Genomic DNA, 21,010 nt, shown 5'->3' on the forward strand with positions numbered 1-21,010 from the left:
TATTGCGAAATTCAAATAGAAAATTCATAAAAACATCTTCTTCTGGGCTTAACGACCTTCCTAGGTCACGCCGACCATCGAATAGTTCACCAGAACTTGTTAATACCACGTGGTTGAATAGTCAGTCCTCACTACGTGTCTCACTCGTTCATGCTTTTACCAGTTTATAGAACTGTAAACCACGTATATAATAGGGTATGTTCAAAATTTTACTAACGGTATGTAAAAAGTTCAAATTGTTTTATTTGAATGAAACCCGTTACAGAAGATCTCGTTCTTCATAGCAAAAAGAATACATAAATTTAAAAGATACATTAATGTCAAATATACGTTCTTTCAAAATTTATTACTCACGGAATAAATCATATTGATTGATTTGAAAAGCCCAAACACAGTTAAAATGCACAAATAACGTTTTTATTGAAACAAAAATACCTGTAACCTCGTATTTACTGGTAGTTGAATTCTGAAAATTTCACATTTTACATGTTATGTGAACACCTAATTCGTGTAAAGAGCGTTTTATTGTGAAATAATTATTAATTAATTCATTTAATATTATACTTTTTTTTACTTTAGTATGACGGCTCTACGCCATATTGTCTATTAACGAATTATTTTTAAAGTTTTTTTTTTCATTTTTGAAAATGAACATGCCATTTGTGAATAAACGAAACTTGAAAACGACTAAGAGTAGAGATGACGTATGTTCAATAGAAAGAAGAAAAACTAATTTTATTTTCATTATAATACAGCACCTTTTTTTGTTTATTTTATGGAGACTTTGAGTCTTTAAGAGCTCATTCGCCTCTTTCCTTGATAGGGTTACATGTAGGGTCAGAAAATATTCCAGATATAGTTTAATTTTAAACTATGTCTATTGCTCTGATATGGTTCCTTTATTGAGAAAGCTATTGCGTTAAAAATTAAATATCTTTGTACAGGCTACTAATGCGAAGAAAATGGAAAAGTTTGTTCCGCTGTTGCTTGTCGTGTGATAAGATGGTTGCGAAGTATGTTTCTAGTTGGCAGGTGGCTCGGTGTGTAGTGTATCCATGGCAATCGGTAAGGATGTGGCGGAAGGTGATGTCAACGGCACAGAAGCTGCAGACTGTAGGACTGGATCTGTCTAGGAGAAAGGAGTGTGTAAGGCGCGTAAGACCGATAAGAAGGCGGGAAAGGATTCGTTGGTGTTGGTTGGACTCGGGATCATCCTGTTGTGCAGTGTTGTGTTTGATGGAGCGAATTTCGGTACTGAGGTCTGGGTTGTGCCAGGTGGTGTTCAAGTGTAAGGGTGACTATTGAGTTGGTGAATCGGATGGGATCGCGGCGTGAAAGGGTGTTTTGTGGTACGGCTGGACGAAGCCGACCTTCGTTCGCTAGTTGGTCGGTTTTCTGGTTTCCGTTGATTCCGTAATGTCCCGGAATCCAACAGAAAATGATTTCAGAAGAGTAAGGGATGTCGTCAAGGTGCTGTATGTGGAAGAATATAGCCACACAATTGATTTACGTATGCAAAATTTATATACCTCCCAACGATGCCTGGAAAAGGGTTATGGGGGAAGATTATTCTAAAAAATAGATTTGATATTGATATTGATCCACCGGGGCGGCCCGGTGGAATAGGCGACAGCGACGCCGGTCTTCAAACGGCAGGACCGGGGTTCAAATCCCATCCGGACCGTCCCCCCGTAGTGAGGACTGACTAACCAAGTACGTGGTATCGGCAGTCTAGAAAGCCATTTAGATGGCCATGATGACCTTAGAGGTCGTTACGCCAAGAAGAATTGATATTGATCATTTTTATTTATTTATTTTGGTATGATGGCTCTATGCCATATTGTCAACACCGCTTGAGTTGACTACGTTATAAACAAGATTTTTTTACAAAAATCTCATAAGGCGTTTCCTCCCTGTCGTTTGCCTTATCCCGGACATGCTCGGTTGTATTTTTATTGATTATTATGTAAAAAAAAAACAGATATAATTAAAATCGGGGTGGCTACTCGAGTAGCCGGTAGCCTGGAATGGAGTTAATATGCATTTAGATAGAAAAATAATAAGTGGTGAAAAAGCTATCCAGTCTTTTTACTGCTTCATTAAAAACGCTACGCTACACAAAGCGCAAACTCAAAAAGTTTACGCTTTGCTTGGTGGGGAAGGGATAAACTTTACGTTAAAAAGTTTGTAGCTCCGAGAGTTACAAACATGTCGCGTAAACTTGTGACGGATTGATTTTTAAGAACAAGAAAAAACAAAGCCGATTTTTTAAAATCGAATTTTCAGTTAACGCTCATGTTTACGCTTAACCTGAAAATAAATAAGAACCTCGTCTTATAGAACCACACCACCATGGCACAGCACATGAGATATCCATAGAAAATGTAAAATACAATATCTAACGGAATATATAAAAACATTAAGTGACAAATATATAGCGAAATGTCACAATCGTAGTTAGTTAAGTTCTTCTTTATTGTTTGCAAATTCTTGGTGTGACGTCACAGTATTAAGTATTATTACAACGGGATCGATTGAGAATCTCTCCTATTTGATCCTCTTTGAAAAAAATCCTAGAACTATCTTTCATGTAGAAACTGCTAACCTATCTAATTACTTAACTACCTGCCCTATTCTGCTAGATTTTGTGCATAAGTGTTTGCACACATATTGCATTTATTATTATATTTTTTGCGAAATGTGGTTGCTACAATCCATAATCAGTTGTGAGTTTGTTCTTCTGTGCAGATCAGTAGTTCGGTACCATGATGGAATAAATTCAAAATAATGTTGAAGGGGGTAATGCCTAAGTAGCTCTTTTTAATTCCTTGGAATTTCTGCGGAGTTTATGTTTAAGCAGCGTTTGCCTTTACTGGTGTATCTGGAGAAAAAATAGCCTCGGATTTATTTTCCATATTTTTTTCAATCAATGTTCTTAATCTTATTTTGGTAATCTAAGTTAATCTCGACTAGATTTTTACTGTTGTTTCTGTTTCTATTCTTTTAAATGATTATGTCTAGTGTTGAAGGTAATCAGGTTTAGATCGGAAGGAAAGTATGTTAGCGTGTTTGGATTGTTTATGTACTTCTTGACTTCTTCGCGATTGCTCAAAGCGGATGTTTCCAGCATAGTTTGATTTGACACAGTTCCAGGATCTATGATGAGCATTGAAAACGCCACATATGACATAGCTTCCTTGATATATTGTCAAATTGGTTATGTCGATACCAAATTGATTCTTATATTTATATTTGCTACAGGGTGGTATTCTGCTGTAACTTTAATTTTGCTCTCAACCTTGGCACTCGCTACGATCTGCACAGCTTCTTAAACTTTTAAAGTTGGCATTCTCTCGATTTTATGATGAATATTCTTTTTTACGATTATTTTAACTCTCCCTTAGGTTGTAGAGGTCCCATAAAATATGTATAAAATATATGTTGTATAATTACTAATGCTAAAGTTCATAACTGGATTAGAGAAAATTAGTATAATTATGTGTATATTGTTGACTTTAAGAAAGTTAGTTTTTGTTTTATTTAGAACACTGTTTGCGTTGCGAACGCGACAATAAATTTCACAATCCTTAGAGAAAAAAACGTGCGCATGAGTAAAGTACGTATTTCTAAATTGTTGTATTGTCAAAACTCAGCATCACAACACCGTGTCGAATAAGATCGAATTCGAATAAGAAATTTCCAATGCTTGATACGCCGTTTAGCATAGGCATGCAATAAACCCAGGGAAAACATGAACGATCAGACGAACCTATACGGTCAAGCATAAGCGATGCGCGATCGCTCCAACGACTAATGTTTACATTATAGCATAATGTCAATGCAGCGTAAGGCGATGCGCGACCGCATCTTTAGTAAAGCAATACCCGATCGTTTACACATTGCTAATCGAAATAATTCCCGACAAATCTAACGAAAGCGATACGCGATGCTTAAGTGCTGCGAAAAAAAAGAAGGAAAACACATCTTTTGCCTTCTCACTTCGGTAACATCGATCAAGGGATTGAAATTAGTACATAAGAACGAAACTGTTTTAATAAACGAGATTTACTTCTGAAACTCAATCCACAGAAGTTGTAGGTCTTTGCGAGATATTTTCAGGTTCGGGTAAGTTTCCCCTTTACCTTCCCTCCGGATGTTTGTTCCATACTCCAGCAGTGCCGCCCCACTCCGGGAAATCGTCGCTAGCCGAACTTTGGCGAAACGGTTAAATATTTTCCTGGCAAGTCAAGGAAAATAGGTTAACCCGCTTCGCCTTAGTCATCCCAACGCGTTGTCAGCAGATACGCGGATCCACTGTTAGGAACTGCCCTGGACGACCCAGGAATAAACCTATCCGTTTGATCCTAGTAGATCTGGCGATGCACAAGAAACTGCGCTAGAGTTTCGGATCCGGTCAGTCCTTCACGTGATCAGTCCACCCAACGGTGGATGCTTCGCATCCGGTTTGTTCCCGTCAGCAACAACTACCTCGAATACAGCGAGAATAATGTCTTGTTTAGATTTGCATTTTTGCAAGCGGCTTAAAACTTCTCTTACAAAGGGAACTATATCTGTTTTTATCGAACACATCGTTGTTGGTGAGGTCTTTTTGTTGATTGTTGTTTTTGGGCCAGGTTGGCGAATAATTGAAGTCGGTTATATTTGGCGTTTGAGAAAGTGGGATCTTGCCGGATTGGAGAAGGGAATTTTGTTTTTGGTTTTTGGGAATTTGGTTTAGGACAACCGTGAAACCCTGCCGTGCGGTTACCGTCGTAGTTGGCACATTTTAGTTCGTGTTCGGGGATTTTTGCATTACCCGAAGATGGCCCTGCTGTAAGGGGGTATTCGTTGAACTGATGTACATTGTACTGATGGACACCAGTACATTTACTGCATTTAGCTTCATGGTTGCCTTTTTTGCATTATGACCGTTACACTTGGCAGCTTTTGTATGGCATTGGACCTGCTTTTTTTTTTTTTTTTGAGAAGTAACTCCAGTAACGCTACGCAATGAGCGAAATGTAAGGTTGGTTGATTGTGTTCGCACGAAAGTGTAACAAGTACACTGCATGGCAGTCGTATCTCTTTTTCTTCAAATTGAGTTTTTTTTACACTAGTTCCGAACAGGTTTTCTGTTTTGAGGATCTTCTAACACTTCCTCAGTCGGTAGATTGATTAGTCGATGTAATAAGATTTTTGTTGATTTGTCTTCTTCCAACTACACTATGAAAGTCCTTTGTGTTGGTTACTTGCACTAATACACCTGGGTACGTCTGTTTCGTAGTGTAACGTACTGCTCCAGCTACTATAATGTGTTTATGCACATAATAATGTATAAAATAAGACATATTTGCATGCATTTTAGTACATATAAAAGCATTCTAGTTTACGGTAGGATTAAATTAGTTGTAGAAGGTCTAAATTTCAGTAAGTATTTTTATGTTATGGTCTTATGAGTTTGAGCGGAACTTTCATGAGATTAAAAAGCAATGAGATTAAAAAAAAGCAATTTATAATCGATCTCATGATTCAACCAATGACAGGAATGTGTTTTCAAAATGGTTAACTAAATTAAAAAAAAAAAACAAAAGATAGCTTTGTTGAAAATTGGCTTCACGATCTCATGTTTACTCATGTACCTCATGTACCAGATGGTCTTATTTTATTGGCGATTACTGTAGATCTCAATTTACACGTATGATATCGTATGGCTGCAAGACAACACGTTTTCTATTAGTTCGTTACGTACTGGACGATTAGCGTGATTAGGAATGTGGTAGTTGCTCGCCTTTGAGAATGCTTTGAATAAGTTCAAGACACTTGCGGCGTATTATTTTTCCCGAAGGAGTCAGCGGCATCTCCTCTGTAAAATATACCCCTCCCCTGAGTCGCTTATGGTTGGATACTTGTTCGTCCACATACTGCTGTACCTGGTCAGCGGTAACCATGTCTTCAATCATTCCAGGCGTGCGGATTATTAGCGCCGCTGGCAGATCGGTCCCTTCACCCGGTAGTCCAACGACACAGCATTCAAGAACACCCGGCAATTGTTTGATTAGTGCCTCCAATTCTGTTGGAGATATTTGATGGCCTGCGTACTTGATGATGTCCTTCTTGCGATCAATTACATACAGATGTCCATCCGCGTCGAAGTATCCAATATCACCGGTACGCATCCAACCATCTGATCCTATCATATCGTTCGTAGCGGCCTCATTGCCGTAGTACCCGGAAAAGGGAACCATTACGCGTAACAAAATTTCTCCCGGTTCGCCGGGGGGCAGATTACGCTGACCTGTCTGATCGTCTACAATCCGAGCCGCAGCCCGTGCATACAGTGTACCGACACAATCATCTCGGTAGCTCTTGCCGTCTGTTAGCGAGATTAGGCAGGATTCGGACATACCGTAACCGATTTGAATGTGCGTATGGGACGGCAGGCAGCTCCGCAACGATGCATACAGCTGCTTCGATACACGTGCACCGCCACAGAGCAATAACCGCAGTGTGGATAGGTTAGCTTTTGCCAATTGTGGCTCGTTTACGAGAAGATTTGATTGATAAGGCGGGAAGAAGGCGATTGTCACGCGATGCTTCTCCATTATGTCAATGGCTAGTTGCGATGTAAATGGTTCACGAGTGATGACGCGCGTTGCCTGTGCAACGGTACCAATCACCAGTGAAGCAAAGCCGGATAGCCAGTACAGCGAGCTAAAGGCGAGCAGACAATCCGTTGGAGCCATTAGCCATAGCGACGGTAGATTGGCGATGCAGAAGGCGTGAGAGTAGCTAACACCTTTCGATAACCCTGTCGTACCGGAGGAGCACAAAATAACAGCCAAATGTGTAGCAGGATCCTCTAGTGTGGATGGTCTAGTCGGATAGGAAATAGAAGTTAGCATTAGCACCACGCGTTTGTTAAACGAAGACCTTTTACGTCCGCGGGACATACTCACTCAAAAGAATCTTCAGTACCGGTTGGCTCTAACAGATCCCGCACATGACGATATCCATCGACGGTGTCTTCAAACAGTACATACTCCGGATCAATCGAGGCACGTCCGGCAGCTTCACGAACCACGTCCAAAATATTGCTTTCACAGAACACAATCGTTGGACGCGTAACACTTAACATGTGAGCAAAATCGGCAACGTTGAACGCTACGTCCAGTGTGTTGATGGGGATGCCCAAAGCAAAGCAGGCGAACATCACCGGTGCAACGTGTTCGCCGTTGCGGGATGCTAGGGCCGCCATAGGCGTATCCTTGCCGTACCCGAGCTGCGCTAGATGCTCCGCGATACGGACCGTACGCAGGTACATCTCCCGACTGGTTACTGCACGACCTTGATCGATGTCCGCGTTGATCTGTACAACGTGCATTGGGTCACTTCGCTGCAGCAGGGTAAGTATAAGCTGCCCAATGCTCTGGTTGATGTTGTACAGCGGTGGAGTCGGTAAACCGGTCCATATATGTGTCAACGGGTCGTAGTAGCAGCTACGACCACACTTGATCTGTCTGCTAGCCATTTCACTTGTAACTCGACTCGACTCGGCCATTTCACCTGTAACACTGTGGAGCCTCGAGCGTATAATTCTTCAACGCCCTGTAGCATGTGAACTGGGCAACACACTTTGACTAACTGATGCAGGCATCGCTTGATTGCACGTTAAAATACACTGCCCATTAGTACTATTCACCAGCGACGCCACTCAAACGATACTGAGTAACTGGGAGATAATTACCTTTTGAAGGGCTAGATATGGATTCCAAGATGAATGACCCAAGAAACCAACCAGAGAGAGAGAGAGAGAGAGAGAGAGAGAGAGAGAGAGAGAGAGAGAGAGAGAGAGAGAGAATAGCAAAGCAAACATCACAATAAGGAGAGAGAAGAATATCCGTATTCTCCAGAGTTTTAAAGTCATTCACACAGCATGCTGAGCTCTTATACTCTCTCAGCATGGGTCTTCAAAGTACAAGCTTTTCCAGTTCAACGATACCTCGAGCTTCGTTCAAGATTCCTTTTATCTGTTAAGCGATTTCTATCACATAAACCTGTTTGCCATTATGCGTAAGTTTCCGGAACAGGGGAATTCAAAAACAATTTTTGTTTTGCTTATTTTATAGAGACTTTGGGTCTTTAAGACCTCATTCGCCTCTATCCGATATATGATTGTACAACATGTACAACCAATTCAATCCCTCAGCAGTGAGCAGTGTTTGATCGCGTGCTTGCCACAGTGCTTTAATTGGCGAGAGTTCTTGCCATGCACGAACAACCAATTAGCGCACGAAAACAGAGTAACATCAGCGACACATCACTCAAGGTGAACCAAATTCGTGAGGTTAATCCGTGGCTTGTTTGGATTAAGTGTAGAATGTCTGTTGACAATGGCGATCTTTTGCAGGTCGTAATTAGTAGGATCGTAATAGCTAATGCTATTCTTATCTGCCATTTTGCTAATGTTATCTAATTTCATCCAAATGTCCAAATCATAGTCCATCGCTCGCATTATTACTTTGAGCTTCGAAACATCTCGGTTAAGTGCGATAATTGCTTAGTAATTGTGCAAAACAATTCCATCCCTGCTAAAGCTTGCATTTGGATAACATGTAGCCGAGTGCCTTTACCCTGACTTGTGTATCTTTTTGCTACATCGCCACGACCTTTGGGCCCGGTGATTAAGCTGATCGTGATAGAGCAAAGGTAGGCTCATCCCAGGTAGGCCTACCGCGGGAACACACATGGTTGAGCAATTTACGACCACGGCGGCGTTATCGTGCGTTCTTCTCGCTATGTTTGTCCTGCTTGATACGTCATGACACGTTTCTCCGCAACGGCATGAGCATGCAAATAACGGTCTGACGCCTGATTTAAATCTGTAGTAGCGAACGATTCGGAAGCTGCGGGTGAGAACGATTCGTCACTACACCCCCTGGGTAGTCCTCCAGTTCTACCTTGGTGATAATAATTCATTCTTCCTTATCCGTCGGTGGACGAATGCTTCTAGAAAACAAACAATTACATCATTTCGGATATTCAGGAGCGGAGTCATAGTTTTTTCTTTTCTCTTCGCAACTTCATCAACATACTACGCTTGACGAAAAGGAACGCTACACGACAAACGAACTATAATTCAGATAAGCACTGTCGGCGCGAATAAATAAGGGCACGGAAGATGGTGAAACGTTGAAGCGTGGTTAAAACATGTATTTCTCTTCGTTACATATATAATGATTGAATGGATCAAAAAAGGGCTTTGTTCGTACTAAATGTTTCGAAAAACCATTAGTTGCCGCTTACTACAAATAATTATAAGATCATAATATAATAAACACGAAAAACAATTATATATCATCTCTTCGTAAGGATAAATACCCAGAACTAATTCATTTTCTCCGCGATTGTTCCCTACCTTGCTCTTTTTCTCCACTTTTACGTGCTAATATGTTAAATTATTTGCCACGAGCTTTTATCTGCGCTGCGTGTAGTAGAAATTTTGCAAAAATGGTTCGTACACGAGTTTATTTGAAGCGCGAGATCGCGGTAGCATTTGGGAACATAAAACGTTTGTAACAGCGGTTTGTTAAATAACAGCTTTTCCGGCTGGCGGATTTAGTAAATTGGCAGATTGGGCAAGCTTAGAAAGAAATAAAAATAATAATAAAAAACAAACAAACAATGCATCTCTTCTCCCAGAGCATATAAAAAAAAATTGTGCGAATTCTAACATAAGAAACTTCTTACCAATGGATTCAGATGGAATCTACACTCTCTTTACAGGACAGGTGGTCTGATTCGGTTTAACTTCGTCAAAAAGAAGCAAAAGAATCGTTCTCGTTGTTCGGTTGAGCCGCAACACAAAAAATTAGCTACGAAATGACGGGAAACGGTCGCTATTTCCCTTTCCAAGCGAAATTTTGATTGGTCCTCAATAATTCGAGGCCAATCAGTGTGAGAGGTGTGTGTTTGTGTGTTATTTGTGCTGGGCAAGAAGGGATATCGCGCACAGATTGTTCGACAAAGCGAAAACCGCAATAAAGCAACTATCCTTACGGGGTCGAATCGTGACATTTCGGAAAGGCTTACTGATATAGAAAATTTTTTTTAACAATTAATAACATCTTTCCATTTTGCCCTACCCCTCCAACACATTTTGCGATATTGTAGTCATCGTTCGTACTCCTTCTAGTTATCTAGATATCATTTTTGAAGCGTCGATAAATGGACTGCACGTATGTGAAGACACATTTCCAGTCAGGCTTTCGCATTGCAACCATATCATCCACATCCAGTAGGGGCGCGATCCCGGCTTTTTCACTGCAAACAAAATAGGAAACGTTTGAGCATATGCAATCACAGCCCAGCTGCCAGGGGCAGAGGGTTTTCCAACCGAATCCTACTTACTCAGCCACTCGGAAGGCGAGAGTAAAGTTATGGCGACGCTGTTGTGGTGTTAGTTTGCTAAAATCAAAAGCGTCCGGCAAGAAATGGTGAACCAGCGCACAGAATGCCATTCCATCTGACCAGCTGGTGGAGAAGTTTTCTATTTTAACGTTCTGAGAACCGACGATGGGACGAGGGGAGGAAAGATGTAGAGAAAAATATAGGAAAAATTAGTCAAATATCGTTCTCATTATTTTTCATCGGCGGCATACGGAATACGGAAGTGGGAAGGTGCTGGAAGAAAAAAAAAAAAGGCGCAAGTACCAGCTACATACTTGCTGTCAATGTTAGTTTATGCATTTTTACTTCTACAAAAGCAAACATAAAATATTTACAAACCATTAACGATGTTACTTATTACTGGCAAACGAACGATATTTTCTAATCCACCTCAAACCCAATTAATTCAAACCAAAGCAAAGCTGTCAATATTGTATGCAGTTATCCAATCCAAAAGCCACGAATAGGTTATTCATTTTTGGACGAATAAAGAGCGCATTGAAATATCACCAGACGACCCATGTTCCGTGAAGTATTCTTGGGTCGTACACGCGATCATAAGCGAAAGCCTGGTACCTTAGCTGTACCTTAGCTGTGCACCCGCCACGTTGGAGAGCTGTGTTGTTTCGCTTTGTCTAATAGGTTCGTCAACGCTATCCGTGGTGGTGTGGTGGTTTGGTATAGAAGAATTTTAGGACCAAGGACCAAGATAATCATCACTCATTCAGTAAGGAAACTAATTTAGAACTAACGATCACAGGGACTAAGTGGAGAACCTCAAATATACACATATCTTGCTGTGTAGTGTACGGCAATGGTGAATTGTGTATGCAGAACATCTGTCTCGCCCTGTTTGGACGCTGTTTCATCTAAGCATGCAGCTTTAGTACTGTTATCTGTTTGCGAATGCATTCGAAGGGATTGGAGGTAGGTAGTGAGTGGAGATTAGAGATGCAGTATCAGTATCACTTAATCTGGACCCCAAACACATCGCTTGGAAAGCATGTGGAAGGTAAGTCCGAGGTATGTTAATGTACATATCCATTCCGTACATGGTGTCCAGAGCGGTTGAGAAAATGGATGCGGGGCAACAAAATGGGAAACAGGCAGGCACTAAAAGTAACACTCATGCTACATAATGGGACGACACTTTGCCAAGAGTTTACTGGTAAGCAAGGTGCAGTCAATATGGCGTCAGGATTTTACAAATCTGCTACAGGATCAAACCAATCCGCATACCCAAAGAGCGCACGAGTATCTGTGTATCATATCAAGTCAACAACAAAAAAACTGCACAAACAAAAATCAGGCAAAGTACTATGCATGGGTCATGAAAAGCATGGGAAGTTGGCAAATGAGCAAGTACAGAAAATTCATTTCAAACATTTTGACAGTGGGGAAAGTAGGTTTTTTTTTGTTACAAAAAGAGCATTGGGAGAAGGGCGATGGAGGAGTTGACGGGGAAGGAAGGGCTGGATAGAGCAAACAAAATGGCTGTACCTCGTATTCCTTCGTCTTCATCTGGCACCACTGCAACAGTTGATCCTTAACAGTTGCGGCGCGACGATTCAATGCGGGATCGGTAAACTTAAACATGGGACCCATCGCGCCGGACGGTGTCGTCGGAGTTGGTGTCTTAGGGGAGCTAGGTGTTGATTCGTGGCCGGCAACCGGCAACAAAGAATGAAACACGCGAGGAGAAAGCGAGGAGGGTGAAGGGTGGAAGGGGGGTGGGGGGGGGGGGGGGTGTAGGGTAGGGGGGATGTGGGTAGTGACCAAAACGATGCATCAAGACAATACAAAGCGACGGAACATAAGCAGCAGAAGGTAGAAATGTTTTTTTTTTCGGAGGACAAGCAGGGTTTTTGCGGGACAAAATTCGAATCGATAAGATGCCGAGATTCGGACAGCAAGATCGGTATCCAAGGCAATCGGTAGGGGTATCCGTTGTAATAAGGGTACGGAAATTGCCCGCACGAAGAAGGGAAATTTATTGATCGCGGATGATGTATTGTGGTAGGAAAATAGAAGAGAGAGAAAGAAAGAGAAAGAGAGAGAGAGAGATGAAGAGCGAGAGTGTATGGGTGTGTGGGATAAAAAAATATTAATAAGAGATTCAACTTCTTCATATCAAGAGAGAAAGTTCAAATTAATGGAACAAAATAAAATAACTAACAGAACCATTATGAGGTATGGAATTACGTGCGTGCTGCGTAAACTTCTGTTACGTATTCTTCGTCAGTATGAAACTAAATGCTTTGAGCTTCAGGTGACGTATATCTGACAGACAGGTGAAGTATATAGCGAATTTAATTTTTAAAAGTTGCGGAACGATCGTAAGTAGATGCTTGCTCCTTACAGAGAGCATAAGAAATGGTGCTTCCTATAAATTGCTATCGATGAGAAATGAAGTTGAAGTTGATGCAATAGGTTAGATGGTGTTTCTCTGGTATTTCTCCCAGGTCTTAGTTACTCAGATTAGTTACGAAGCTGCCAAAGATAATACACATAGCCTGTGTGTTGTCTGATATCTAAAAATTAGTCTACTTATAAGATCAACGTTGCTTACGCCTCTACTCTACACCTATACGCGTGTCGTTCGATAGAATCTCCAGTGTCAATCCCATATGTGTAATAATGCATCTACTAGCCGTGTAAGTTAACATACGGTTCTGTATCCCCCCGGATGGATATAAACTGTTATGTCAATTCGTTAATGCTGCGATCACGAGATAATTAGGGACAATATGTCTACTACCAGGAGGATGCAAAATAAAACGCTTTTAAATGAAACTGTTAGAGTTGATTAAATTTCGGATAAAAAATGTCCAGCTACGCTTCATTTAATCCGACGTAGATTGAAAAATGAATTAAGAAATATTCGCACGACTTCGCAAGACTTCGGTGAATAATAGTTTATGCAACAGGGTAAGTGTTTGGGCAACACCGAACATCGTACTTACTTTGGAGGTGATTGCGATGAGATGGAATTTTGCTTGTCGAGCTGTCGAAACTTGGCGAAAGGTGACATCGGCTTTGGACTTGAAGCGACTGTCTTGGTCGTAACTGAAAGGTAAGCAAGATACACGATTGGTGAATAGTTCGATGGTGTGCAAATAAGACATTGGATGCTCATTAGCTACCCGTGGTTCTTGTTGCAACAGCAGAACCATCTTGTGATTCCATCTTCGTGTTGGCGATAGTACGGGTCGTTGTTTGTTGGACTGTTGGTGCATCGTGGTCGCAAAGAGCGCAATGAAAAGAGAACGCAGATAAAAAATAGAGAAAAAGACCATATTTCGTTAGACATTTTAGTGTAATAAGTTGCAAAGGATAGGGCAGCCAGATAATTAGTTAGCTTGCTATTACGATACATCCCTGTAAAGTAATCAAGGTGGTAATAACCAAACGCAAGCCAACGACTATGTACAGAATGTTTGGACACATTGGAACGCAACAACGCAATACAACATAAACAAAGCAGAGCAACACGCCACACTTTAATTAGAAAACATAGCGGGGCAATCAATACAGGAGCATAACGTCAAGGGCTAGAGAATAAAGTAACACAGCTTAGTGGTTAGAATTGGAAGAATCTGTGCAGGACAAACCGTTCGACAAAGCTCAAAAACATCTACAGACTACTACGGCAAAATACAAAGTCGCACATGTAGCAAAACAATCGAAGACATGACAACATGACATGAAAATGCAGATCTTGTTAGGATTAAAAGAGAAATAATTTATGAAACATAGAAGGCTCTTCACTTCATTAGTACGGTATGTTAGTGATGTTTGGGTTGAGGGAAAAATAATGGGACGATATAATAATTTGAATGAATCGTATCCGCGTAAGCGGGATCAAAATTTTGGAAACCAATTGTTTTCACGCTACGAGACGAAAGTCTTTGGAAAAGCTAATGGGACGCTTTTTCTCATTACCGGTTTACCACACCGAGTGCTTTGGTAAACCCGTAAATTTATACTACTATAAACACAGAAAATGCGGAATGGATCTAGGAAGCTGTAGAGACTAACCATGCTGCTGTGCGGTGAGAAAGCACGCAAAACCTTGAGCTACACAAAAAAAAAAACAAACACACAGTGACGGGCGTAACATAAGCTGTCCAGCATTTGGAGAAGTCTGGACACATGTACTATAACACAGCGGTACAGATAGTTGAGTTATAGCGTGATGTTTAGGTAGCTGGTGTGCAGTGGCCCAAGGATCATTCGTCGCAATTAATTTGCGTAACCCATAAAATGGCGCATGGATCTCTGGAATGGATGTTAGCAAAATTTGTTGTTTGGTTTTATTTAGAATATCAAACCGCACTGGAATGGAAGTGAGCAACGAAATGTGGGATATTCAAAGTGATCACGAAAGGGAAAAAAAGAAAGAAAACCACAAACACGCAAAAACAAAACGAAAAACGACAAAAAAAATGGGATATAATCGATCGGAAACTCACTGAAGTGGGTGTAATTGCACTGGTATGTAAAAGAAGGGTGCGATAACATTCGTTTAGGGCGTTGAAATTGAAAGTTGTGGTTTTTGTTCAAATGTTTGGCTGCAATATTCTTGGGCGACCGAGATTGATTGGGACTCGCACTGCATATGGTAGCAAACAGTGACTGTGGTGGTTCTTCTTGCAGGTTGACCAAACGACAATTCGTTATCGAACTACGACGACGATTCCATCACACGGTGTACGAGCTTCCGGGTATTATGCGACAGTTTTGGGGCATGAACGGCTAGTTGGGCTAGTAGTGGTAGTAGCCGTAGCAGCAGAATGATCAGAAGACATTGCTTGGTAGATACACTTCTCAGCACATTTGAACACACTACAGTTACCGACAATGCTACTAGCATGTTTAGCACTATCATTAATCAACAAATGCTCATACTATTAGATCAGCGAGGCGCAGTAGAGAGATAGAGCTTACGTGATCAAAATAATTATAACATTGTAGTGTACTTCGGCGAGAACTTCAAATGCAACTTGCGCTGACGGCAATTTAATAATAGGAGGTCCACTATATACAAACACCAGTAAGACTAGACTGGTGTGTTCGCTACACTAACAGCTAGTCTTGCTATGTGGACAGTTTTTGCAAAACAATCAGCTGCAGCATTAAGCTAGGTTGTAGTATTGTTCGCGTACCGCTTCTCTCAAGCAGCACATGAAAACAGCCAAGGTTTCACAAAATGTTCGGAAGCGAACGAACAAACGAAAGCACAGCCGGGCCGACGTATTTAATACTGCCCGAAGAAGTACCGCTTGTGAAGGCGGAAGACGTTTGGAATGCTTAGCAGTCGACATTGCCAATCATGGGACTTATATTTTGTTTCTTCCTTGTGTGTTTGAAGAGTTCGTCTGACGATACTGCTGCTCAACACAGGATGTTAGACGGCGAACGATTGATTCATTAGCTCTTCGAATGCATCCTCGACATTGTTTTCGTCGAGCAGGGTCAAACTGCCGAGAGGTATATGAGGCATCGTGCGACTTCGCAGCAAACCTCCACCGTGCGGTTGAGGATGATAGACCAGTGGCTCATCGATGTAGCTTGGTCCATGCCGTTTCTGTGAATGTAACGATGCTGTCATACCGTGCGGTACATAGCTGGACCGTGACTGCTCCACCTGCGGATGATTGCTATTGCTGCCGTAGTAGCCCCCATTGTACCCCATGGCGTACGACACTGGTCGAATGTTATTGTGCGTTGCTGACATGCCAGACTTGTCACGCATCACCAGGTTCTGATTAGAGGCTGTCCGGGACATCATATATCCGCTGCCCTGATTGGTAGGTTGCCCTGTGAAGTACGCCTCAACAGTGCGTTGCTTGTCAGCGCTGATCGGTCTCGCAAGTTGAGCACCACTCGGTACAGCTAGCGAGTGACTGGACTTGGTGCGTGTCAACGGTTGTTCAGCGTATCGATGCATAGGATGTGGTTGAACATTGTTGTAGATCGCATGCGAAGGAACCGGCGGTTGTGTATGGTCTGGAGTCGGCTTAGTAACTTCCAACTTTGGGGCGACCATCGGGCGTCGGACCGGCACCGTTAGCTGTTCCCCAATACTCGTCGTAATGTGCTGTCGTGACTTCGGTGGTGTTGGGCTTTTTTCTTTGATCTTTTTCAGGGATGATTGCAAATTTTGGGCGATTAATGAACCTCTGCCGCTCGCGTCGTAACCATCATTCAGATGAGTAGGCCGCATAGCGGCCGTGTACGTTGCTTGTTGACCCTGAGGTGCTTGCATGACCTTAGTTACAACACGCATTTCCTGCGAATCGATCGATTCCAGATCGTCGCAGTCGTACTCGTCGTCATCATCGTTCGCTGATGAGTGAGGAGACATCTGATGCTGCTGATCAACGTTGACCGTTAGGTAGTTAATTTGCGACGGATGATTTATTAGTGGCTGGTTGGGTATTTCCGCTGATGGATGGACAGTTCCGGTAGTGGGACTAAAGACGGAGTTCGTGCTCGTTAGTACTAGAGGTGCATTCTCCGGATTAGTTAGAGAGTCACTACGATTTAGCGTGAATGTGGATACAGATTCTGGCTGGGTGTAATCGGTAAAGGTAAACGTGCCCAGATGCGATATCGAGACGTCTGGTAACGACGCTCTCTTCTCGTACGGTAGCGTCCCGCTAGACGACAGTTGCTGGTAGGTTAGGGGCTTTTCAGCGTACTTCAGAGAACCTTGATATGTCAGCGGTTGCTGCACCGGTAGTGACGTTTTGTTGTGTCCAAACGAATTGGCTGTGAACTTGGTGGCGGCGATACTAGCAACGCGACTACCAGCTGGCCCTGTCACCTCGCTTGAACGTTTACCAACCCACGGTGCTGGTGGAGCCGGCTCAGCAATGGTGGAGGCGTCCGATCGAGGCTTGTAGTTTAGCACGTTATGTGTAGGCGTACGTTCCAACTTTGGCAATGGCACGTACGGTGTTTCTTGGTAGCCTTGTGCCGCCAACGATCGTACCAATCCTGACTGCACGTGGATTGGCTCGGGCTTGATTTCTGGCGTTTCCTTAAAGCCGGTGGCGACTATCTGCTTGACTAGCCCGGTGGCATTAGAAATACGCGCTGGTATCGGCTTCACTATATCCAGTTCTTGCTGGATTGGCTTGAACTCTAGACTGGCCGGCGGAATCTTTTTCGGAATTGGTTTAAAGGCAGATGCTGGTGCGTGTGAAAACTGGTTCATTGAGCTGCTTCCGGGAGACGCTCTCGGAAGTACGAGCCTCGCTTCTATGACGGGACTACCGGTTGAAGTATTGTGGCTCACGGACTGTGAAGTTGATGGACCGTATTTACTCATCGACTGCGTCGATCTTAGCGATGCAGTAGTCGTAGGACCAGCGGAAGACACTCTTGCTACAGCATTTGTGCTACTTTTAAAGCCCGAGGATTGTCCCGATGGAGTTACTGACTTGGCATGCTGCTTTATTGAACCAGCTTTGGTAGGTTCATCGAACGAACCGCTCTCTGCCTGCTTCCAGAAACTCATAGCTGATGTCTTGGGTGCTGCACCGTATTTTGGCGGCAGCTCGGAACGATCGCGCCGCTCCGCTTGTTCAAAATTGCTCTTGAGATGATCAAACTTGTTCGTCCAATTGTTCGACCCGACATGTTCCCGCACTGGATTCGACCAAATTTGACGCGACTGCTGGTTTTGCTTTTGCAGAAACGCCATAAACTTGAGATCGTTCTCGGTGCGCGGTTTAAAGTCAGGCACGTCGGCTGGTGGTACTAACGGGCCCGTTACGGCAGGATACTTGCTTGACATTCCCGCTTGCCTGGCCGCTGCCAGGGCGTGTGTGGACTGACTCTGCTGCCGACCGAGCTGATCCTGTTTGCCGTCAAGTTTGCCATCGGGATCACCGTTCACATCATCACTGGTATCGTTCTGTGATAAGCTCTTTGGTAAATCTATCGTGTTGGCGCGCTTCATGCGCAGTTTCTTGCTGGCATACTTGTTAAGCGGTCTTGCACTCAGATCGTCCTTGTGCGTCTCAGGCACACGGTTACCGTTCAGATGCTGTTGCCGGCGGCTCACGATCTGAGCCTTGGTGCCTACCTCGCTGCTATTTGGTTTCGTCTCGCGGTTAACAATCTTCTGCACGGTGTTGATCACTATCGAGCTGGTAGGGCCAGATTGTTCCGCCGGTGTGATTTTGTTGCGTAAAACCATTTGCTCCGCTGTTTTCGTCGCTTCGCTCGTCTTACGCTGTGCTTGTCGGGTAACATCCTCGTCCGAGCTGGAACCATCGTTAAAGGAATACTTTTTTACCAGAGCTCGTTGGGCGATGGTTTGCGTCGGTTTCTTAAAGGGTAAATCTGGCTGCGGTAGTGACTGCTGCTGTTGTACCGGTTGGTGCTGGTGATGGTTCTTGGTTATACGCTCAGTCGTCTTGTGCCTGTGCAAGTCGATTGGCTTCACACTAACGGAATCCTGCCTGTCACTCACAGCACCTACACCATTAGTGGTTGTGGGATCCTGATCAACGCTAATTGACTGGCGTATGAGGAGCTTGTCTTTGGGTAACTTTGTACGCACCTGAGACGTTCCAGGCGATGGCAAAGCGGCCGGTTTACCGCCCGTCCCACCCAAAACAAGCTTATCGAGCGACGTTTGAACGTTCTGCATCTCTTTCGGCACAAATTGACTCGGACGCTTCATAGCGAAGGCGGTCGCTGGCGCCGTCCCAGGATTGCCACCGTTCTGCATTGGCTGTGGCTGTGAAACACTAGCAGCAGTAGCTACCGCTTCCGGTTCCGCTCTGAGCACCGTACCGAGCGATTGTTGCTTTTGCAGCATATACGCCTTTTCCGGTGACGTCACACACTGGTCGGTCTGATGTCTGCTGTCCATCATTACCATCTCCTCGATGAATCTTCTCGCGTCGGCAAGCTCCTCACGACTGACGCCCACCGTGTGGCGATTGCTGCGATTGGTACGCCGTTTCGAGCTGAACCTTGAACTTCCGGCCCGGATGCGATTCTGGCTTGTGTCCAACCCACCGGCGCTACTCACATCATTCAGCCCTGCTCCTGCCGTCAACTGTCCCTGGGATTGTCGCCTGTTATCGTACCTATCCGCTGTACCATTGCCGAACCCCAGGTTCGCGATCTTGTCTGGTTGTTGCAAATCCTCTTGCAGCCGTGCAATCAGGGCCAACAGTCCCCTTCGCTGTTCTGCATCGATTTGCATCACCTTAGGCTGACCGCTCGGATCGGCCTGCAAGCTTGTCTGCAAGCGATCCAACGCGGACGCCACTTCGCCCAATATGGTAGGCAAACCATTATCGATCGCGTCAACACCACCATTGCCGTTGACTGTCGTACCATTGGTCGCACCTGCAGAGGCGGCGGACGATGAATGAACGTTACCGATATCGTGCAGCCCGGCTGCTGCCAGCAGTCGCAAGTCTTCACCCGATTCCGTGCCCGAATCTTCAACGGGAGGAATCTTCGAGGCGGCCATCACCACTGCGCCAAGTTTACCATTGTTGCTACTACTAATGTGACTACCACTACAACCATCGGCTACACCACTACCACCACTACTACTAACACCAGCAGCTTCGTCGGCATTTCCGGCGAAGGTGTTACCCTTGTACCCGAATGCGGCTGCATTGCTCAACAACAGGCCCTGCAGCAGGGGTAACAGGAGTGACTCACCCTGTGATAAACCATTGGCAACCGTCGCCGCCGGTGCGCTCGGGCGATCGGGCGTAACACTAGTACTAGCCGTCGCCGATGTCGATTGTTGCTGCAGTTGGCGCTCGCGCTGTAGATCGGCTGTTACGATGGCGACAATATCGGCGCACGCTGTATATAAACGGGTGCGGAAGGAGTTTTAGGGTAAGGTGTGGATTTTTCGTTGTTGTTTCAATTATCAAAACAAACAAGAAAAAAAAAAGATGATACACATTTACGCGTGGATTGGTTGGGTTAGGAGCATGATGGATCAAAAGTGAGAAAGAGTGAGAGAAAAAGCGGTAAAGAGCAGATGGAGGAAGTTTGTGTTATATTCAAAAATACCATGAAGCAATGACAAATTTCAAAATGAAATGTTCGGCCAAAAGAATGCGGTTGGGAAAGGACACAGGATGACAGTTTTCCACAGGGGACGAAGAATGAGAAGGAAACATTCAAATTCAAACCAAATATGGCACATTCGAACGGAATAAATGGATAGGAAGACAAGATCGGTGGAGACGGAATGGGGAACAGGGAGAAGAAAAAGAGCAATCAATCAATTAGATCGAGCATTCAAATTAATTGCTGACCGTTTCAGCTGTTGTTAGAATTTAGTTTGGTTTTTCGTCGTAAATGTTCGATGTGCATCATGGCAGAATATAGTTGACGCAGAGGCTTGCTGGTGTTCGACGCCTCTGCATAAACAATTATAAACGATGCTTCGTTGCACCGGTGCCCACCCGTCTTCCGCTTTTGCGGCTCAGAGTGAGGCATGTCGGAATCAATACATACTAGCATAGTAATAAACTGTGTAATGTAGTGGACATTGATGTTTCTATGGAAG

At 43.7% G+C, this 21,010-nt stretch overlaps 2 protein-coding genes across 2 annotated transcripts in view; both read right to left on the bottom strand.

The window, feature by feature from the left end:
* Positions 1-5,765: 5,765 nt before the first annotated feature.
* LOC126563915 (uncharacterized) lies at positions 5,766-7,528 on the bottom strand. The gene is made up of 2 exons (XM_050220716.1): positions 6,957-7,528; positions 5,766-6,873 (listed from the first exon to the last, which is right to left on the bottom strand). The coding sequence occupies exons 1-2, from the start codon at positions 7,526-7,528 to the stop codon at positions 5,766-5,768; spliced, it is 1,680 nt and encodes a 559-aa protein (XP_050076673.1).
* An 8,325-nt stretch (positions 7,529-15,853) lies between these two features.
* LOC126563923 (mucin-12-like) overlaps positions 15,854-21,010 on the bottom strand; it is a 29,351-nt gene continuing 24,194 nt past the window's right edge. The window contains exons 8-9 of the mRNA XM_050220730.1: positions 19,557-20,295; positions 15,854-19,490 (exon numbers count right to left, since the gene is read on the bottom strand). Coding sequence (XP_050076687.1) covers positions 15,854-19,490; positions 19,557-20,295 — 4,376 coding nt within the window. The remainder of the gene's footprint in view (positions 19,491-19,556; positions 20,296-21,010) is intronic.

Source organism: Anopheles maculipalpis, chromosome X (assembly GCF_943734695.1).
Source record: "Anopheles maculipalpis chromosome X, idAnoMacuDA_375_x, whole genome shotgun sequence".
Classification (NCBI taxonomy): Eukaryota; Metazoa; Arthropoda; class Insecta; order Diptera; family Culicidae; genus Anopheles; species Anopheles maculipalpis.